The 21,133-nt window shown below is 42.8% G+C and overlaps 1 protein-coding gene across 1 annotated transcript in view; it reads left to right on the top strand.

Moving 5' to 3' along the window:
• Nucleotides 1-21,133, top strand: part of LOC142097271 (sulfotransferase 1 family member D1-like) — a 24,116-nt gene extending 2,983 nt beyond the window's left edge. The window contains exons 2-8 of the mRNA XM_075178966.1: nt 13,535-13,776; nt 13,870-13,995; nt 17,512-17,609; nt 17,963-18,089; nt 18,718-18,812; nt 18,943-19,117; nt 20,202-21,133. Coding sequence (XP_075035067.1) covers nt 13,644-13,776; nt 13,870-13,995; nt 17,512-17,609; nt 17,963-18,089; nt 18,718-18,812; nt 18,943-19,117; nt 20,202-20,308 — 861 coding nt within the window. The 5' untranslated portion in view covers nt 13,535-13,643 and the 3' untranslated portion in view covers nt 20,309-21,133. The remainder of the gene's footprint in view (nt 1-13,534; nt 13,777-13,869; nt 13,996-17,511; nt 17,610-17,962; nt 18,090-18,717; nt 18,813-18,942; nt 19,118-20,201) is intronic.

Genomic DNA, 21,133 nt, shown 5'->3' with positions numbered 1-21,133 from the left:
AGCAAGCAAGGGGTGTTGTTATCATTTGAGACAGTGCTAAGTCACTCTCAAATTCTCCAATCCATTTTAAACACACGGGCAATGCTGTGTGCACTACTGTTAGGTGCACATAGCTTCCCCTTCATTAGAAGAGCAGTTTGAAGCAGGACATACCCACCAACTGTCCTTGCAGTCAGAACAAAGTCCTGACTAAGCAGAAACTCACATTCAAGACTACCCACCAGAATCAGGGCAGTTAGCAGACGGTCCTGCTCTCTCCTACCTGTTGTAGCCTCTTGTAAATTTCACTACCTTTGTCTGCTGGGGTATTCAGTTCAGTTGCAGCTTGTCTGGATCCTAGAATGCTGTTTTTTTGGGGAAAGAAGAATAGGTGCATGAAGGAAGGAGTGCCTAGCAACGAGTTAACACTCTAGACCTTCCTCCCCCCAACCAGCCCCGATATTAAATCAATAGCATCCACTTTTAATATTTAGGCCTCCATACCTGTAAACAACCCTGACATTAAATTAATAGTATTCATAATTAATAAATTGACCTACTTGACCCCCAAAACAGCTAGGTCATAATTAGGATCCACATTTAATACATTTACCTCCTTCTTCCCAAACTCAGCTCCACATTCAATTAATAGTCCCAAAGCACCCCAACATTAAATAGATAGTCCCATCACCCCATCTTAAATTAATAGGCACTACCATGACCCCACTATTAAGATAACTAGTCCCTACCATCAAAAAATATTGCCCCAGGAATAAATTAATATACCCCCCCCCCACTATTAATTGATTAGCACCCACTGTCATAATCCAGCACTCACCTGAGCCTGCATGACATGTGTGTGCCATGTTTAATCAAAAACAACCACCTGGTTGTTTAAAAGTGATTAAAACTCTCCCTGTCTATCCCACACACAGACTTTTGCTTTACCAATTATGTCATCACCAAGTTTTGTTATGAAAAGTTGAAACTCAGGAAGCCTTCAGTTCTCCTTTTATCTGAACTGATATATCACAATTGACTTTAATCAGAGTTATCATAAATCAAATGATCTCCTCTGTTTAACCTGTGTAGTGCTCTAACACCAAGCTAAGTCTGACACTTGAGTTTGTAAGAACACAGAGATATGAACTTATTAAGTGGGGTTTAATATGGAAAATAAATCCACAATGCTTAGGATGAAAAACAGTTAGCAAAATGACATACAAATATATAATATAATAGTTTCTTGTAAAATAAAAAGGAGGAATCAACAGAAAAATTGTATACTCACAAATGATTAGAGCAGGTATTCCCTGGAGTAGAGATGAGCGGGCTCGGATTCCGCTAATCCGAGCCCACCCGAACAGTGCGGATCCGAATGGGATCCGAGCACTGTTCGGATATTTCCGGCGGGCAAAAAATTGAAAACGAGGCTCTGTCGTCCAAGTCTCGTGTCGAATCTCGCGAGGGATGGGAGGGAGGGCCCACAACAATTCCATCTTGTACCTCTTTTTTTGGCATTATGTGCTCAAGCTACCTCGGTGCAACCTTTTGGCCTAAAAACAATATTGTGAGGTTTTCAGAATAGACTGGAAATTAGTGGAAATGATTGTTATTGAATGTTATTGAGGTTAATAATAGCGTAGGAGTAAAAAAAACCAAAACACAAAACTGTTTTTTTAGCACTTTTTATGCTTTTTTAAAAATAAATCAGAACCAAAACCTTTCGTTGGATGTTTTGGCAAAACAAATCAGAACCCAAAACCTCAAGCTAATCAGAACCCAAAACCCAAAACACTAAAAGTGGCCGGTGCACACCCTTACCCTGGAGCACTAATAAATATGAAATTTACTGGCAAAAGTGAACAAATCATTTAGCTTTATGGGACATTTTAAACATGCTCTAGATGCCCATAGCTCCCCTTCCAATTTGGTGTCATAACCAGAAAGCCTGTGTAAATTCAAATTAAGTTTTACAACCAATTCTTTAAAGCATATTTCGAATCCTTTATACTGGCCTAACGTCTTACCAGAATGTCCCTGTCACTTCCTTCTTTCCCCCGTCCCAGACGTTCTTCAATTTGTGCCGCGTCCTCGCACCCTCCACTGTCGGGTGTGTGTGCATTAGTAGATTTAGGCAGCCTCTTGTTTAATTCATTTAATAAGCAGCCTCATTCACTAATTAAGCAGCCTCCTGTGGTAGATTAATTAAGCAGCTTCCTGTGATTAACTCTGTTGCTCTGAATGCTGATTGAGCAATATCAGTATTTAATGCATGGAGGACTTGGCCTCCCTGCTGATTATAGTGTTCTGTGCTGTGGATTGCTGGCCTGTTTTTTTTTTTGTTTTTTATTATTATTATTATTATTATTATTATTATATAAAGTCCTCTGACTTCAGATTGAATTCTGTGTATGACTCTTGGCCTGTTTTGGACTCCGATTGTATGCTGATTGCCCTGACCTCTGGCTTGTAATTTGGATATTCCTGCTCACTGCCAACCCTGACCTTTAGCCTGTTTCTGACCACATTATCTGCTATGGACCACTGACCTCAGCTTACTTCTGACTACCTGCTATCATATGGTTTATTGCCTCCTATTTCCAGCTGTGCTACGGGCGCCAAGGAATTAGTGGCGGTATATAAATAAATGATGATGATGATGATGACAACAACTAAGTGCATCTGTATCTGTATGTGTATGGGTCAGCTCAGATCCAGCACCTGAGAATTACTGCAAAATGTTGTCAATATTGGCACAGCCCAGAAAGTGACGGCACAGAAAGCAACAGTGATAGTGCACAAAGTAACTGCACAGAAAGGAACAGTACAGACAATGACAGCACAGGCGCAGCAAGGGTTGCGTTTGGCCCATGCCTCTAGGTGGCGCACTTCCTCACCTCCGGTCTCCTCTGTCTGCCAGGAATGTGGACTGTTTTGTGTATTGTTTACTGCAAGCCTGGCAGGTTGCCAATAAAGTTTAAAATGTAAGTTAAAAAAACAAACCACGTCTATAGGTGTCCCATAACCTGTCTATCCTGTTAGACGATTTAGGAAGAGTCTGGTGAGTGTATTGTAGTGTTCATAATGTTTGTCTTGAGATTTATTTGTTTATGTAAAGTATTTATAATGTGTCTATATTTGTGTGTGTCTCATACAGTGTGTATAATATAAAGATATTTAATAATAACATGTATTTATGCTGTATTTATACCTAATGTATATTACTGCATGTGTACTGTATATATAACATGTGTATTATCTGTATAATGCAGGCTGAGGCAACACGCCCTGCCTAGATAAGCTTTTAGTTCCACAACAGCCACAGACTGAATTGCAATGGGGGCATTAGGGGCATTAAGGTACACATAATATTATAAAGAAAACCTCGCACAGAACTTCCTTATTATAATTCGAACCACCCGTTATATTCACAAATATCACGATTATAAACTTGCAGGAGGTGCTGTCGGAGAGAGAAAAATATCATATATAAAAAAAAGAAGAAGAAAGACTCTCCCAAATGGATCTAAGGTTCATCCATTGATTAAAATAACATCTTTATCATTATTATTATTATTATTATTATTATTATTAAAACACCTTATGAGCGAATTATTAAATGAATAATTAGAAAGTTAAAAAAGATTGAAAAAAGTGATTAAAATATTAGTCATATATCACTGATTGACAATGTTTTGGATTATCGTACAAATTACTCCATCATACCAGGTCTCATAAGTTATTAATTAGTACAGTGCTTTTGTCATGAACAGCCGGATGATAGGGGCTGTACAAAACAACTACAATGATCATAATTATCATTCCTATTCAGGTCACATAATAGGATAGATTATATACCATGTATGTTAACTTCATTCAAATTATGTCATTAAAATTAGTATTTGACTATTAAGGCACACCACTGCTAGCTAGACATTCAGGGGTGCCAAGAGCGGGAAGGGGGGGGGGCGGGTAAAAACTACCCGGGGCTGGAACTGCCTGGGGGGAGGGCCCCACTGGAGCTTTATAGTTAAAAAAAAAAAAGGGGGGGGGTTGTGTGCAGAGCCGGACCAGGTCCTAGCTGGGAGCATGGGCAGATCTAGAGGGGGGCAATCACCCGCCCTAGGAGTGCAGGCAGAATGGCAACTGCGTCTTTATCTCACTATCAGAGCAGTGATCACACCGTACAGAGTGTGGGCGGGCTGCTGTAAATCTTCCTGTGCTTTGCAGTGGAGAAAAAGGTAAGAAGATGTGATGGGGAGTGGGCATGTGGACTATAGCTGCTGGGCAGAGAGAAGGCGCATGTGGACTATAGCTGCTGGGCAGAGAGAGGGGGCATGTGGACTATAGCTGCTGGGCAGAGGGAAGGGGCATATGGACTATAGCTGCTGGGCAGAGAGAAGGGGCATGTGGACTATAGCTGCTGGGCAGAGAGAGGGGGCATGTGGACTATAGCTGCTGGGCAGAGAGATGGGGCATGTAGACTATAGCTGCTGGGCAGAGAGAGGGGGCATGTGGACTATAGCTGCTGGGCAGAGAGATGGGGCATGTAGACTATAGCTGTTGGCCAGAGAGAGGGGGCATGTGTGACTATAGCTGCTGGGCAGAGCTCTGTACAGCATGGTCGGCTGTGTGCATGACGGCACAAGGCCATTATAATAGAAGTGTTTACCGAAGTAACAGGACTTTCCCTTCACTTTCATTGTTTTCCCTTCATTTGCAAGTATGAGCTTGTTAAGGGATAAAGCATTTAAGGGGGTTGTCCCACGGTCTTGCGGAACAGGGATTTTGTTCCATTTCCAGGACTGATGGGATGTGTGTTGATTGGTGATCCTTCAATGCCATATGTGCCAGTATTGAAGCCATGCAGCGTAAGCTGTCATAAAACACAGAATACCCCTATCTAGGGCAGAGTAACTGTGACTGGATCACTTATAAGTAACTTGTGGTATACATTTATTAAAGGAAATAGCGCAGGGTGCTTATTTATATAATTGAAAATGTACTTATTATTGATATTGTGTGTATTTTGGTAAAGGGAATATCTTTATTTCTAAAACCACGGGAGGAAATTCGTTATGTCTTTTAACTCTGCTATAGGAAATGCATTATTTCTGAGGAATATATCTAATAAGCATTTGCTAGAAAGTCTTTTGTGTATTTTGTGGTAGAGAAATGACTTGTTTGGGGTTTTGTAACTTTCTTTGGGGATTCTCAAGTTAGCAATAGAGTGAAGGAAATGTGTATTCTGCAACTGTCTGAAGAAAGGACCCATGTTAATCTCATGTTAATTAATTAAACCTATTGATGTGTGAATGTCCAACACCTGAAGGCACAGGAAGGTTTAATTTAGAGATGTTCACTGATCCCCGTGAACTGGTTTTGGTTTTAGTTTTGGATCTGGATTAGCTTTGTGTTTTGGTTTTGGAATTAATTAAAATATGCTAAAATCACATAATTTTGCTATTTTTTTGTTCCTACATTAGTAGTAACCTCAAAAACACTAATTTAAACTCATTTGCAGTCAATTCTGACCACCTCACAGGTCACAATATTATTTTCATACACTTTCAAACAAACACTGTAGCAGTTCTTGCCAGTGATAAGAAGGCCATTGTCATGGCTAGGCACAAGACCAAAAAATCCACCTCTTATGTGTGGAATTATTTTTACCCAAATTCTGACAACAGTTGTCTAGCCATTTGTAGCATTGTAAAGCCACAGTCAGTAGAGGTAGGGACCTTAACCATCTAGGATCCTCATCCATGTTACACCATTTGAAGCAAGTTCATGGCAAGCTTTTGGAAAAATCAGAAACTTATGCTAAAAAAATAACAACAAGCAGTCCAGCATCAGCTACCTCCCTTCTCCCATCTATATCCCAGCACCTGAGATCTACACCCCCAACACCTTCATCATCAATATCCTCACAAGTGATAGTAGTTAGTCCTGCATCCAAGTTGCTAATGCGAGAGGACTCCTCCCCTATACAGGATTCCTCAGAAGAATCCTTGAACGTTAGTCCCACTGCTGCTGCTGGGGGTGGATCTTCAACCCAGAAGCAGACCAAGAAGAAGACTACTAGTAGTTTACAACAATTGACTGTTAAACAATCCTTAGCAAGTATGAAAGCTGTCAGACAGTCGCAAAGTCCCCGTTACCAAACTCCATCACGACACCATTTTACTAGAAAAGCTATTCCTCACCTCTACCAGAAGGTTCAAAAAAATGTAATTATTGGTCTACAAAATACCATTCTACCCACTGTAAACTTAACCACAGATATGTGGACAAGCGGAACTGGCAAACTAAAGTCTATATGACTGTGACAGCCCAGTGGGTTGGTGATTCGCCTTCACCAGCAGGAACAGCAGCAGCATGTACACAAGTACGTCACATTTTTCAGAGGCAGGCTACTCTGTGTATCATCTGCTTCACTAAGAATATTATTATTAGTAGTAGTAGTAGTAGTAGTAGTAGTATTATAATTATCATAGATTTGTAAGGCACCACAGTGCTCGACAGCGCCGTACAGTAGGAAACACAAGGACATACATAAAACAAGAACAGACAAGGCAGACAAAATGAATGGAGACATGAAAACAAAGGGTATAGAGGACCCTGCTCATTAGAGAGTTTACATTCTAAAGGAAAGAGGGCACAGCTGAAACAAGAGGAGCGAGTGTGGCGCAGAGTGGAAATTGGGACAGTTGTGAGGGTGCATTAGTGTGAATAGTGTTATCGAGGATAAGGTCACCTCTAAAAAAGAGATGGCTTTTCAAAGATCATCTAAAGATTTGAAGGCTGTGGGAAAGTCTGATTGAGCGTGGTGGGGAATTCCATAAGTGGGGACCAGCACAGGAGAAGTCTTGAAGGCGGGAGTGAGAGGTTGTTATCAGAGACTAGACAAGGCGCAGGTCAGAGGTAATACTGCTGACAACTTGTTTGAAAAACAAAGTGATGTCATTGCAAAATGGCTTATCCTGATTGGACTCTCCTGAGGATATGTGATTTCTGATAACACCACCAATATTGTTAGAGCATTACATCGGTGAGAATTCCATCACATTCCCTGTTTTGCTCACACAATCAACTTGGTGGTACAGAACTTTTCAAAAAATGACAATGACATGCAGACGATGCTGTCTGTGTCCCGAAATATTTAGGGACATTTTCGGGATTCTGCAACAGCATGTAGGAGAATGCAGCAGCTACATGAAGAATAGAATTTAGGGGGAATGCACTTTAGTCCAGCACAGTGGAGAATTCTTCCCGTGTTATGCAAGGTGCTGAAACCACTCGAAGTACTCACCTGTGAAGAGAGTGCAGACACTGTTAACTTGAGTCAAGTGATTCCCCTAATTAGACTTTTTGAAAAGCAGCAAGAGAAATTGAAGGAGGTAATGAAACAAAGCAATTCCGCTAATTATGTTGGACTTGTAGACTAAGTACTTTATTCGCTTCGCCAGGATCCAAGAGTTATCAACATCATTACATCATTACATTTTGGCAACTGTGCTTGATTCTAGGTTTAAGAGCTATTTCTTCTCTTTCTTTAAAACTGACCCAGATCTCAAGAGATGCAATGAGCTCCTGGCCAGCAAGCTGAAGCTCAAGTGGTATATGACACAATGACGTCTCCTCCTTCAGTTTCTCTTGAAATTGCTGCTAGGAAAAAACTTAGCTTTCCCAAGACACCCAGTGGTGATGCAGATGAGTCTGCACAACATTTTGACATTTGGTCTGGTCTAAAAGAATTGCCCAAAAATTGTGACAGCTTTTTTGTAAAATGAACTGCAAATTCCATGAGGAAGGCCATTACTGGCAATAACATCAAAGTACACAGACTTCTGTGATGGAGGATTCCAGTGGGGATGAATTTGTATTGTTTGAGGATGATGTACACACTGATGAGGGTGAATATGATGACAGTGTAGATTGCAGATGCTGAGATCTAGCTTAGAGAAGGGAGCTAGCTGATGCTGCTATGCTTGGTAATATTTTGGGTAGAAAGGCATGTTGGCAATTTTATGTTTTTCGACAGTAAACTTTCACCTTTATTAGAGAGGTGTTTTTTTTCTTTAAAAAGGTACTAGCTTTTTATTAAAATTTTTGTTTCCCTGACTTAAAACCACTATGCACATGAACATAGACTTTAGCACATGAGGTAGAGGGATTAGTATCATCATGACTGAGACTGGAGAGTGACACCAACAATGCCATCCCTACTGTTTGTGTATGAGCTATGGCACAGTAGAATGTCACTGGATACTTTTAAGAACACTGACAGCCCTATTATTACAATTTCTGTTTCAGCACTGAACCCTGTCACCTCTCCTGTTTCTGAGTGAGCTATGGTACAGTAAAATGTAACTGCAGATTTAGACCAAGACTGTCAGCCCCCTTATTTCTATTTCAACAATGACAATTAGCAACGGAGCTCTCCTCTTTGTGTGTAACCTATATAACACCGTACAATTTGACTGCAAATTCAGAAGACCAAGCCTGCCAGCCCTAGTATTTGTATTTCAGCAATGACAATTATGGTGCTTGTGTTTTTGGGTGTATATAACACTGTACACTTTTTGGTGCAAATTTAGAAGAAAAGCCTGCTAGGCTAGTTTTTGTATTTTAGCAATGACAGTTAGCAATGGAGAAATGGAGCTTTTCTCTTTGGGTGTATATAACACCGTACACTTTTAGTGCAAATTCAGAAGAAAAGCCTTGAAGGACTACTATTTGTATTTCAGCAATGACAATTAGCAATGGAGAAATGGAGCTCTTGTCTTTGGGTGTATATAACACCGTACACTTTTTGGTGCAAATTTAAGGATTACTATTTGTAATTAGCAACGCAGCTCAACTTTTTGTGTTACCTATATAACACAGTAGAATTGGACTGCAGAATTACATCAACCCTGTAAGCACTATTATTTGTATTTTTCTGCTATGAGATTTAACACTTGAGCTCTCCTATCTGTGTGTTACCTATATAACACTGTAGAATTGGACTGCAGAATTACATCAACCCTGTAAGCACTATTATTTGTATTTTTCTGCAATGAGATTTACCACTGGAGCTCTCCTGTCATCATCATCATCAACATCATAGTGCCGCTGTAGTACCTATAGAACACAGTAGAATTGGACTGCAGAATTACACCAACCCTGCCAGCAGCACTAGTATTTGTATTTTTCTGCAATGAGATAACACTGGAGTAGTGGAGCTCTCCTGAATGTCACTGATTACTTTCTTTAACACTGCTTCCACCCTCCTCTTTCAATTATCTAACTTTGCCTATCCAACTGCTCTACTCTATACTATCCTTCTGTATCCCTCTCTCAAATGGCGCTAGATCGCTGTGAAGGGCGGAATTTCTAGATTCCAAAACTCCCGAGATCCGACGACATCACAATGACGTTTTGCCTCGTTTTCTAATCCGAAAGAGCGCGAAAGTACCGTGCTGACTCGGCTTGGTACTAGGATCCATTAAGTTCGGGTCTGTTCGGTTTCCGAGGAACCGAGCCTGAGCATCTCTAGCTAGAACATGTGTTTGTAATCAGGAGCAACTATAATAATGTATTTTATGTACAGTAGACATTAAAAACTTCCTGATAAATGTATTTCATTGAAAAAAAATAGGGAGAAAAAAAAGTTTTTCGCATTTTTTCATGAATGCCTATTTTATAAGGGTTTGGCAACACCTCTGCAAATGGTGCATCAGTAGTTCCTAGTGAATGATTGATCCACAAATTGTCTGCATCTACTGTATGTGCTCTCTAGGATAGTGGCCCTGTGCTAGTGCCATATTTGCCCTCCCCGAGAACCGGCCATCTTGGTATGACATGGGTACTAGGAGAGGTTTGCTCCAAGCAGGGATAAACTGGACAGAGAGAGCAGGTTGTAATCACAGATGTTTCTTTTCTAAGTATTGGTAGCACTCTTCTGTGCTCACCTGGCCAAACCACAGACGCATGTTCCAACACTAGGAACAGATTTTGTTGTGACAAAAACTGAGATGATTCTTCCTTAAAGTGGAAAGTAGCATAAAACAAATAGGACGTCCTGTGATTTGTTTTGCCTTCACCAAGTACTATACATTCTATCCTGCAATGTTACAGATTCTCTGTATTTGTTCCTTCCTGGATACGCCATCCTGTCATGCACCTGCTGTGACCTATAAATTGATTGAGCAGCTTCCATTCCTGTATAGTTCCAGATTTGTCAGGTCATCCCATCACACTGCAATCTCCCTCACAGGTACCAGGTACGGTCATAAAAGGGAATCGAGAGGAAGCAACTTGCAGCATCACTGGTTATAGCGCTATTGTTGCTTTTCATATAGGTAAAACCGACAGCCAGTTAAACTTTACCACAGAAAAATCGACAGACGCAGTGACCTATGAGAGTCTAGGGATCGGCAACCTTCTTCTGTCGGTGTGCCAGCAAAAATCTTTTCAAGCCTAGGTGTGCCAGTTGTATATATATGTTGTGTATAAGTTGTATATATAGTGGTCAAAGTGTGCAGGTACACAGTGGCATACCATACCGCCACTTCTTCTACTGCCTTGATTGTGAAACTATGAAATTCTATTCACCTACATTTTCCATACCACTGCTACTAAATTTTCATTTTGACCACTTTACCCAGTTCATATTATGCCACATAGTTGTGTCACAGATCATATTATGCCTAATATCTGTGCCCTCAATTCATGTCATGTATCATAGTTGTGCCCCCAGTTCCTGGTGCCCCTCATAGGTGTGCCCCCAGGTTATATCTACGCATATGCATGTGCAGCAGCTCCGTTTCGGTCAACTTTGGTAGGTTTAGTGAGACAGCAGCAGTGCTCTGGCGTGCCAGACAAAAGTGGTCGGCGAGCCAAGTCTGGCACGCATGCCGTGGGTTACCGACCCCTGGTCTAGCCTCTATCAGGGGGTCACAAAGCACCATTGAGGTGGTTACGTGGAACACTTAGTGTATGAGCTAGACATGTGGCACTATTGCTGGGCTATGTGTGTTCAGCATAGATCTGACACTGTGCTGTAAACTCTAAACCAGGGTTGTCCAACCCGCGGCTCGCGGGCCGCATTCGGCCCAGCACGCCTGTAAATGTGGCCCAGAAGGAGTTTTGGTTGTGGCAAGGGGGCAGCACTGTTAATGGAAAAAAAAATCCTGCAAAAAAAAAGAAAAGAAAATACTTACCTTGCGGTCACGTCAGCTGGTACTCCGGCTCCCTCCCTTGTCTCCTCCTCCGTGCGGTGCTCGCAGTGAATGTCGGGCGTGATGTCATCACGCACAACATCCATTGCGGAGCGCAGCACAGAGGAGTCACCCGCGCGAGAAGAGCAATCAGCAGCACAGAATTGGAGAAAAGAAGAGAAGAGGACAGGAGAACAAGCCGATTAAAAGTTAAGTTAAGGGGGATTTTTTTTATTATTTCAAGGGACGCTGACCAGTGAATAAAAGTCACCTGGTCCTGGAGTATCATGGACCTTATCTCCCTGCTACATACATCTACTTGTAATACTAATGGGGCATTATATATTATTCTCTTTGGCCCATTATAAGTTGATATCCCTTAACTAACATAGTGGTGTAATTAGCAAAACAGGTCACAATTTGGGGTCACAGTGGTGTATATGTCAGGTACCGCAGGCCTGGTCAGGGCACCCTGATATACAATGCCTGGCTTAAATGCACTTTATTGATATTGCATCGAAACAATACAAAAAGTGATTATAGTATAATAACTAGAGAGGAGTTTTTGAACAGGGCGATTGAAAGGTAAGTATAGGGGGATTTGAAAAAAAAGTGATATATATATATATATATCACTTTTTTTCTCATATATATATATATATATATATATGTTAACTATGTTTTCTATGGTTTTTTTGGATGATCAGCTATCGTTATTGTTAATGTATGTTATGTGCGGCCCAAACCAACTCGTCGTCTTCCAATGTGGCCCAGGGAAGCTAAAAGGTTGGACACCACTGCTCTAAACTAATATGCTGGACATTCTGGGCTTCATGTGCTGGACATTCCTGGCTGTAAGTGCTAGACATTCTGGGCTGACTGTCGTTCTGGGATGTATATGTTGTGCATTCTGACCTTTTGTGCTGGACATGTTGAGCCTATTGTGCTTTGCATTGTGGCCTGAATGTGCTGACACGGACTACGGAATATCCTGATAAGTTACGTCTGATTTGTACAGTATTTAAGTTCTCCATACATTGTGCTGTATGTGCTGGACATTCTAGGCTGTATGTGCTGGACATTCTGGGCTGTATGTGCTGGACATTCTTGGCTGTATGTGCTGACAGGGACTATAAAATATCCTGGTCACTTATGTCTGACTTGTACAGTATTTAAGTTTTCCATATACCACATGACTAAACCACCATTTTTAGAATGGACTGCACAGTGTAAAAACTCACGATGGCCGGTCTGAAGTCAAGTGACATAATTGGGCAGGACTTCATTTGCCAAGCTGCTGGATGCAGCATTGCAGTTAGATTGTCTGCCTAGCACACTTAAAGGTGCATGCTCTTCTCTCTGCTTTCGGGAGATGCTTCATTTGTCTTACATGAATCATGCCAGTGAGGGGACTTTGGGCTGTCTTTGTGCCACTTTTACCTGTTGAATATTTTTTGGTTCGTTTTTGCTCCTCTGCAAAACAAGGCGCACCAGTGCTCCTTCTCCGTACTTAGCAAGGAGCTCCGTCGCTGTGCCCAAATCCTCCCATCAGCCTGTGCAACTTTCACCTTGTCTGTAAATGTCTCCATCTTGCCCTGTAACACCAAACATGATCTTGTGCTGCATCTTTGCCTTTTCATACATGACCTCCTAAGTACACATGTATGATAGGGTGGGGAACGGCATATCGATGCCGAGTACCCCGACAAGACGACTCTGAAGTTCTCCTTCCTGATCATCAGCGATCACAACTCCTCTTCAAATCTACTTCACCCAATCCCGATCAAGTAAGAAGCCGGCTCTACTTGATGACGTCATTCACCATGCCGACGGGATTATTGCTGTTGTTAAGGGGGTAATATAAATATGCACCCTTGTACAACGTAGAAAGCTTTGTAAACTACATTGTACATGGGTACATACTTACATTACCCCCTTAACAACAGCGATAATACCGTCGCCGTGGTGAATGAGGTCATCAAGTGGAGCCGGCTTTATACTTGATCGGGATTGGGTGAAGTCACTTTAAAGAGGAGATGTCATCACTGATGGTCGGGAAGGAGCCATTCTGAGTCTTGATGTCGGGGTAAGTCATGTCGGGGAAGTTAGCATTGATATGCTGACTACCACATCTTGAGTGAGCACAATGGGCGTATGTCGTAGCTATGGGATCAAAAAACACTTTAAAATGAGCATTTGCACCTAGTGTTCTGAGGCCTTATCCATATTTTACACATTGTGAGATATTGCTTGGCAGGTCGATAGCCCTTAGATGCGTAGACACCACTTCTCAAAGACAAAATTGACACCTCCTGACCTGACATTTGTTGATTGTATTTACCCTACAGGCATTGCCACAGATAAGTGATTTGCAGGACACTTATCCTCCTCTCCCCCAGCCTTTCATTCAACTGCTCAAGTCGGTGAAACAGATTCTGCCTCCTAATACCAGCAGACATGGAAAAACGTACCAGGCTGAAACTGATAAGCGAAATGCCCATCTTAAAGGCATTCGCAGACAACTGGGAGAACGTGGTGCAGTTCCAAGCCAAAGCAGATGATCTGCTGATCTGCACCTATCCTAAATCTGGTGAGAATTTACTCTAGTATGCATTTGTAGCAACCCCGCAACCAAGACATCACCTATATCTCCTGCATGGTTATAGAAATGTGTCTCTTACAGGAACAACATGGATGAGTGAGATTGTGGACTTAATTCGGAATGGAGGAGAGACAGAGAAAAGCCAGAATAAAGCCATATTTGACCGAGTGCCTTTCCTGGAGTGTGTGGGATCAACCATGCCCTCAGGTATTCTTCTGATATAGTATAAATGTAACATTTGGGAAACCCCCTGCCCAGTACTAACACACTGTGACACACACTGTACTGCAGAAGCCAATCTGGCACATTTATATAACTGGAACCACTAAATGCAGATTTTGTGATTTTAAAGAAAAATAGACTTTGGTATAATATTAAATAAAGTGTGAACAATACAATACAGTGTGGGTGAAAATAGAGCCCACTCTTACTAACTCTAAATAAATCAATAATATCAACAGTATAAGACATAAACATTAATTGTCTAAACCTTATGCACCGGACCAATATATCATATGTTAAGCTTACTGGCTCCTGATACTGAAATTATCTCAAATGGTGAATGTATCTATATATTTACTTATATTTTTACCATATACCGCCAAACACACGCACTGGTAGCACTCAACACACCACACAGATGGAGCAGTGCACTGCAAGTTGGGGCCCTTCTGTATGGATGCCAGCATGGCATGGAAGCATGTGTCCAGTTTGAAGCTTTTAGAGGCCTTTAAATCACTTGCAGTAAGGTACAGCAGTCACAGTATACAAACCCTGCTGTAGCAACAACTGTAAAATCCTCAACTTATATACTTTCTTATTCGTATCCTGGGACTTGTAGTTCCACAAATGCTGATTACACAGACATTTGCTGCACATTTACCTGCCCACCCATCTATCCCTGACTCTTCAGCCCTTGTGGCCAGATATAGTCCAAACCCCACTTGAATAATAACAGATAGGTAGATTAACCACAGTAACTTATCTGCACCAGTGTGTCACAGGTCTGAACTTGGTTATCTCCAAAATGGCTGACTTGCAAAATGTCCTTCTTTAGAGGTGCATGCAACCCTCCCCCTACAGCTTCAAGCTGTGACTTCCAGCAGGCTCTGTTCACCACTCCACTCTGCTATGATATTTCTTAAGACTGTCTGTTCTCTCTGCTCAGATCACCAATCCAGTGCCCTTCTGTGGAGAGGTGCCTCGCAGATTAGGTGCCCGTGAAGAGGGTGAAGAAGGAAGAAAAAGGAAGCGTTCCAGTGGTGAGTATTCTCCTTCTTTCCTTGCAGGTCCCAGTGGCGGCTCAGGGCTCACTTCCCACTGCTGGCGAATCAGTGGCTGGACAGGCGAGCCAATCCTGACTCGCCTCTGGCCATTTGAACATTTAGGCGCCGGCGCAAATCAGGGCTCGCGGCACCGACCAATGATGTCGGCGTGCCTGCGGCTTTATAAGCCGCTGGGCACCGCCATCTTTTCAGAACAGTCCAGCGGCGGAGCTAGATGGACATCGCTGGATCGGCACCTGATGAAAAGGAAACGCCACAAGAGAAGCCCGCCGGAAACAAGAAAGAAGACGCCGGGATGAAGCCAAAGGAGAGCTCGCCGGTGGGGAGCCCTTGTAAGGGCTAAGAGCGTCCCCGACAAGAAGACAGTGGGGATGCGAGCGCCAAAGCAGAGAAGAGGCACCGCCGGCTGAAGGGTCTGGAAGGCCCGAAGACGGCGAGGCAATCATAGTTTCCTGTGTGGAGCAGGCGAGTATAAAGATACTCGGTTAGGTCGGCATAAGGCCCATGGGCATATTCCGGCCACTAGGCCTGTGCTGCGCTAGGTGGGCATAAGGCCCTGGACAGTTAGGAGTTAGGTAGGTTTTGCTTATTGGACATCCATCCCTTGGTTCAGGCAGGGCATTAGGCCCATAGTGCAGGCAGAGCACGAGGCCCTTAGTTCAGGCAGGGCACCAGGCCCTAGGCTAGTCTGAGCTTTAGGCACCAGTGAGGAAGGGCAATAGGCCCTGGAGTTTATCTGGGCATAAGGCCCATAGCTAGAGTTAGCAGGGCGCAAGGCCCTTGAGTGCGTAGCAGGGCGCAAGGCCCTTGAGAGCATAACAGGACGCAAGGACCTTCAGTGTAGAGAGGCGCAGGCCTCTAAGTGAGGGGAGCGCTAGGCTCCTGACAGAGTAGCAGGGCGGCAGCCCTGTAGTTGTAACAAGGACATTGGGTCCTTGTGGTTAGAGGGATAGAAGGTCCTGGTGGTTAGCAGGGCAGTAGGCTCTTACAGTTGGTAGTGGGCGTTAGGCCCTGGTCTAGAAGGACGCTAGGTCCCTGGGTACCATAGGGGACACTTGGTCCCTTGATAGTTAAGTGGTTAAGTTACTGAGAGTGGCTTACAAAGCCCCTTTATCCGTCCGGAAGGGCACCTAAAGTCCTTAGCCCCATTACAAGGCGGGCTTAACAGCCGGGAATCGGGTAGCAGGCGGAGGCCTGTGGCGCGACAGAGTTCCAGTGGACCCGGATGGCCGAGGACGTGTGAGTTCAAGAATTCCGTTCCAGAAGAAGAAAGGTACGGTGCGTCCCGTAGTGGTCCCACAGGATTTGGTGAGTACCTGGGGTGTTGGGGAAGGGATTGTTCTGTGTGGCTTGGTCTCCCTTGTTTTACAGGCATTGGTCATTAGACAAGGTCCTCGGAAGACCCCTGCGAGTGAGAACCCCTGAACCCACTGAATCCGTGAGTATAGCATGGCGAGGGATGTTCCCGTGGTGCACTCACCTTGTGGATCTGCCATATTTTCCCCTTTCCCTTACAGTAAAATGAGTGCCCAGCGCACCAGAACACGAGAACAAGGGCCCTTTTCCCCTGCTGCGTTTTGGTCGCTCGGACATCCCCACCGGACCTCACAATTCTGACAAGGGTCACCTATCTGGACTTGTCACACAGCTCAGTCTATCTCAGGGTGCTCCTCTCTCTCCCTCCTCCCCTGCTCTCTGGTTTCTCAGTCTTGTTAGGCTCTGCCCCCTTTTTACAGTAGCCTTGTGGAAGATGTAGTTTATCTTTCTGGACTAATAAATGACAATATCCATCTCTTTTCTTACTGATGCAATTGTGGTTAGAAGCTCCTGGGTGCTCAAGTCCAACTGGAGCATCCCCAGGGGTTACATAAAAAATGGACAAGTCTTCTAATTTCACCATGATAACATATGACTTAAATCTGGCTAAAGTACCTTGTTTGCTAAAAGCTTAAAAATGAATTAAAACATTAATATCTGTATTAAACAAAAGTAACGTAGAAAAGAATTCTCAGTTACAAAAGTTCTTTCTTTGGTGGAATCTTCCTCTACTGGCCAAGAGTTTTACAACTTTAGATTATGTTATTTTGCCAACTTGCTAAACCGTCAAATTTATCATCATCCTATGCACACATGGCTTAAGATGTACTGTTTTTAAAAGGTTTTTTTCTAATTTAGAAATTTGGCAAATTGTTATTCCGATATATTCAAGAGAGAGCATTTAAGATATTTTAAAGTCTTTCTTCAGATACAGCTAGTAATCCTCTGCCAAAACATCTATTAATCTTCCGTGAATTGGCCATAAAAAAAAAAAAATTATGTTTCTATCAGGCATCACCACAAACATAAAACTTCATTTTTTAATATAACTCACAATGTAGACCATCTTAACCTATTTTCATTCCCAGTCAAGTTCACATATCTCTCCTTTCTCCATCAGGAACCGAGCTTCTAGATAAACTAGACTTCCGCCGCGTCATCAAGACCCATCTTCCCATCAGCATTCTTCCAGAGACCTTTTTGGAAAAGAATTGCAAGGTTTCTATATCCCATCTTAGACACTTGTCTCTCATCTAACGGAAAAGCTCACTTTTGTTTCAATACTACAGCTTAATCTCAAAGCCTTAATGCCTTACTGCACATCCATTTAACGGTCAGCATAATTTCCCCACCTGTCAAATTGCCGTTCAAAAAAAATGTCATACCCAATCAAGAAACTGGTCAGTTAGGATTGTGAAATCTATTTGATAACATGTGCATCAAAACTTAGAACTCTCATTAATCTAGTGTCTGTGCACCCTTGTTGTACACATGGTCATTCCTCAGTCTAGATACTGTAGTCTACTACCATGGGCGCCATTAGTCTACTAACTTCTAACATCTGTGTCTAGGTAATCTACGTGGCTAGAAATCCTAAAGATGTGGCGGTATCGTACTATCATTTCTATAGAATGTCATATAGACACCCGGAACCTGGGACATGGGATGAATTTCTGAACTCCTTCATGGAGGGGAAAGGTTTGTTTGTCTATAACAATGCAAGGAGTATCTTGGCAGGGTCCATAACTATGTTAAGTGGCATAGCTGTAGTAGCATCCGTAACTTAACTATTAGGTTCTACACAACCTCAAGGCTACTTGTTTCTTATTAACTTCTTGCAACCACAGAAGCATCAGCATGGCCTTTTTAAGCAAATCTAGGAGAACTTCAGGATCAAAGTGCTGTGTTTTCACAACACGGTGCTCCCACAAAAACTCAGGACTGGAAGGTCACCTAAATCTACTACTTTTGTAGTCCCAAGAAAGGAGAAAGTGGGACTGGACACAGGAGACAAGAGAGGGTAGACACTAGGGACATGAAATAAGGGACACAGAGATAACGGGGTCAAACAAGAGACAAAAGGTGACAGATTTAAGTTAGCCCCATAAAGGAAGGCAGCATGGATAAAGTATCAACAGATGAGATAGGTGGGATGCTTGTGTTTGTGGAAAGAGGACAAGGAGACCTCAATTCAGGTTTTATGCTGGGCCCAGGTACACCACAGACATTGTTATCTATTGTATCTGGGCTGTAGAATTTGGAGAATTATCTGCCTCATGTTACTATAATGCTCCCACAATGAGCTGTTTGTCATCATCTCTGGCAGTTTCCTTTGGGTCATGGAGCTCCCATGTGAAGGGCTGGTGGAAGATGAGACAGCAAAGAGACATCTTGTACCTGTTCTATGAGGATATGCAGGAGGTAACAATTGGTTCTTTACTATTTATCATGAAATGAAGGTTATACATACTAGTCGTCCTATGGAAGTGCTTGGAGAAGGTAATAAAGTGTGTTGTATGCTGACATCCTCTTATTTAACCTAATTGTACAGGACCCAAGGCGGGAGATAAAAAAGGTGATGAAGTTCTTGGGAAAGGATTTATCAGATGAAGTTCTGGAGAAGATTCACCAGAATTCCTCCTTCCAGGCCATGAAGAACAATCCTATGTCCAATTTTAGCACTTACCCATACATGGATCAATCTGTCTCCCCATTCATGAGGAAAGGTAGACATCTCATTGCGCTAACACCTTACATTACACAAACTACTGATCTGTTGTAGCTCTCCTGAGATGGAAAGCAAGCACACAATTGGAGATTACCACTCCAGGCCAGTATCTCCGTATTGTTCAGCTGCCTGATGATCCCCTACCCCCGCCTAAATTGTGCTAATAAGTGATTTGTTTTTTATTGCCACAATAGACTAGAGAATTTTAAAAAATCTGACATATTGCCATGATCAGGGACATTTTGATAAATGTTTCCTATGGTGTAAAATGTGGGATTTAGTAGAATGTGTGAGGGTATTAATGTTGAAACTGGAAAACATGGGTGGTGAGGCTTGTCACTACACCTGTAAGGGGTATAGCTCACTGCAGCGCCCACAAGAAGAACAGGTAATTGTGGCACCCAGTAGGGGGCGCGGCTTTCATGGACTCAGCTAGGGGGCAGGACTTATTAAGTACTGAAGGCGGTGATGAGAGTAGCATACAAAGGAAGCAGGAGAGCAGATTTTCATGTATGTGTGTTGGTTGTTTTTATTATGTTATTAATGCATTGTGTATCTCTGTGTTAATGTAGTGTCTGTGTATATCTGTGTTAGTGAATGTGTGCCTCCTAGGGAGAGAGCAGTTACTTGCCAGACAGGAAGTTAGTCCTTTGCACATCAGGGGGTAAATGTATCAATATGCGGGTTCTTCAACACCCGCGTGTTCAGCCTCTTCCGCGATTAAATTTCAAGCGGCGCTGCATTGTAAAGGGTTAACTTCCCTTTACAATGCAGCGCCGCTTGAAATTTAATCGCGGAAGAGGCTGAACACGCGGGTGTTGAAGAACCCGCATATTGATACATTTTCCCCCAGGTACCTTCTGTTTGGATAAACTGTGAGGTAATCCATCCACTGTGCTATTATTATAATACAATTATTAGTGCTGGCTTCTGATTGGTTCCAGCTCTCTTTTGTATGCAGTAGACAGTATCTCACTTACTGCATTTCAATTATATTAATGTAGATGAGTCACAAAAAGGGACAAAATTAACTTCTGGTAACTGTTATTTCTCTTGAATTATGTTAAATATTCTCTCTCTAGGAATCTGCGGAGACTGGAAAAACCAATTCACGGTGTGTCAGAATGAGAAATTTGATGAATATTATCGCAGAGAGATGTCTGACACCGACTTGTCCTTCCGCATGTAGGAGTGAAGACTCCAGAACTATCCTCCATCAGATTGGGGCTCCTTCTCCCACAACTTATGGACTGAACCTAAACTGTAAATTCATTGTCTAGGACAGTGGTTCCCAAACTATTGCAGTTTGCAGCACCCTTAGAGTATCCATAATTTTTTCTAGGCACCCCTCCAAAATAATAACAGAGCAGTCCCGTTTTATAAGTAGTTGGATCATAAAAACGTAATAAGTATTTAGGTCAAGACAAAAATACTTATTTAGTTGTATGCAAAAATAATGCACGTAAATCCAATTGAAAATAATATTTTTATATATTTTTTCAATTATATATCTGTCAAAGGATAATTTACAGCTAACTCACACTGTGCCCTCCTTCATCTCCACACACTCTGGGTCCTCCTTCATCTCCACACACTCTGTGCCCTCCTTCACCTCCACACACTCTGTGCCCTCCTTCATCTCCACACACTCTGTGCCCTCCTTCATCTCCGCACACTCTGGGTCCTCCTTCATCTCCACACACTCTGGGCCCTCCTTCATCTCCACACACTCTGTGCCCTCCTTCATCTCCACACACTCTGTGCCCTCCTTCATCTCCACACACTCTGTGCCCTCTGCCCCCTCTGCATCCACTCACTCTTCCCCCTCTGCATCCTCACTCTGCCCCCTCTGCATCTTCACTCTGCCCCCTCCTTCATTCTTTTGCCCCTCCGTTTCCTTTCACCTTCCCCTCCGTTTGTTTACTTACCATACTTGACCTTCTTTCTTCTATTTTTTTTGTCTTATCAATTCGGCGGTGCCTGGGACCCAGCACCCTCTCTCCTGCCGCTTATC

The sequence above is a fragment of the Mixophyes fleayi genome, chromosome 7, assembly GCF_038048845.1.
Source record: "Mixophyes fleayi isolate aMixFle1 chromosome 7, aMixFle1.hap1, whole genome shotgun sequence".
NCBI lineage: Eukaryota > Metazoa > Chordata > Amphibia > Anura > Limnodynastidae > Mixophyes > Mixophyes fleayi.
This window is presented reverse-complemented; position numbering and strand designations above follow the sequence as displayed.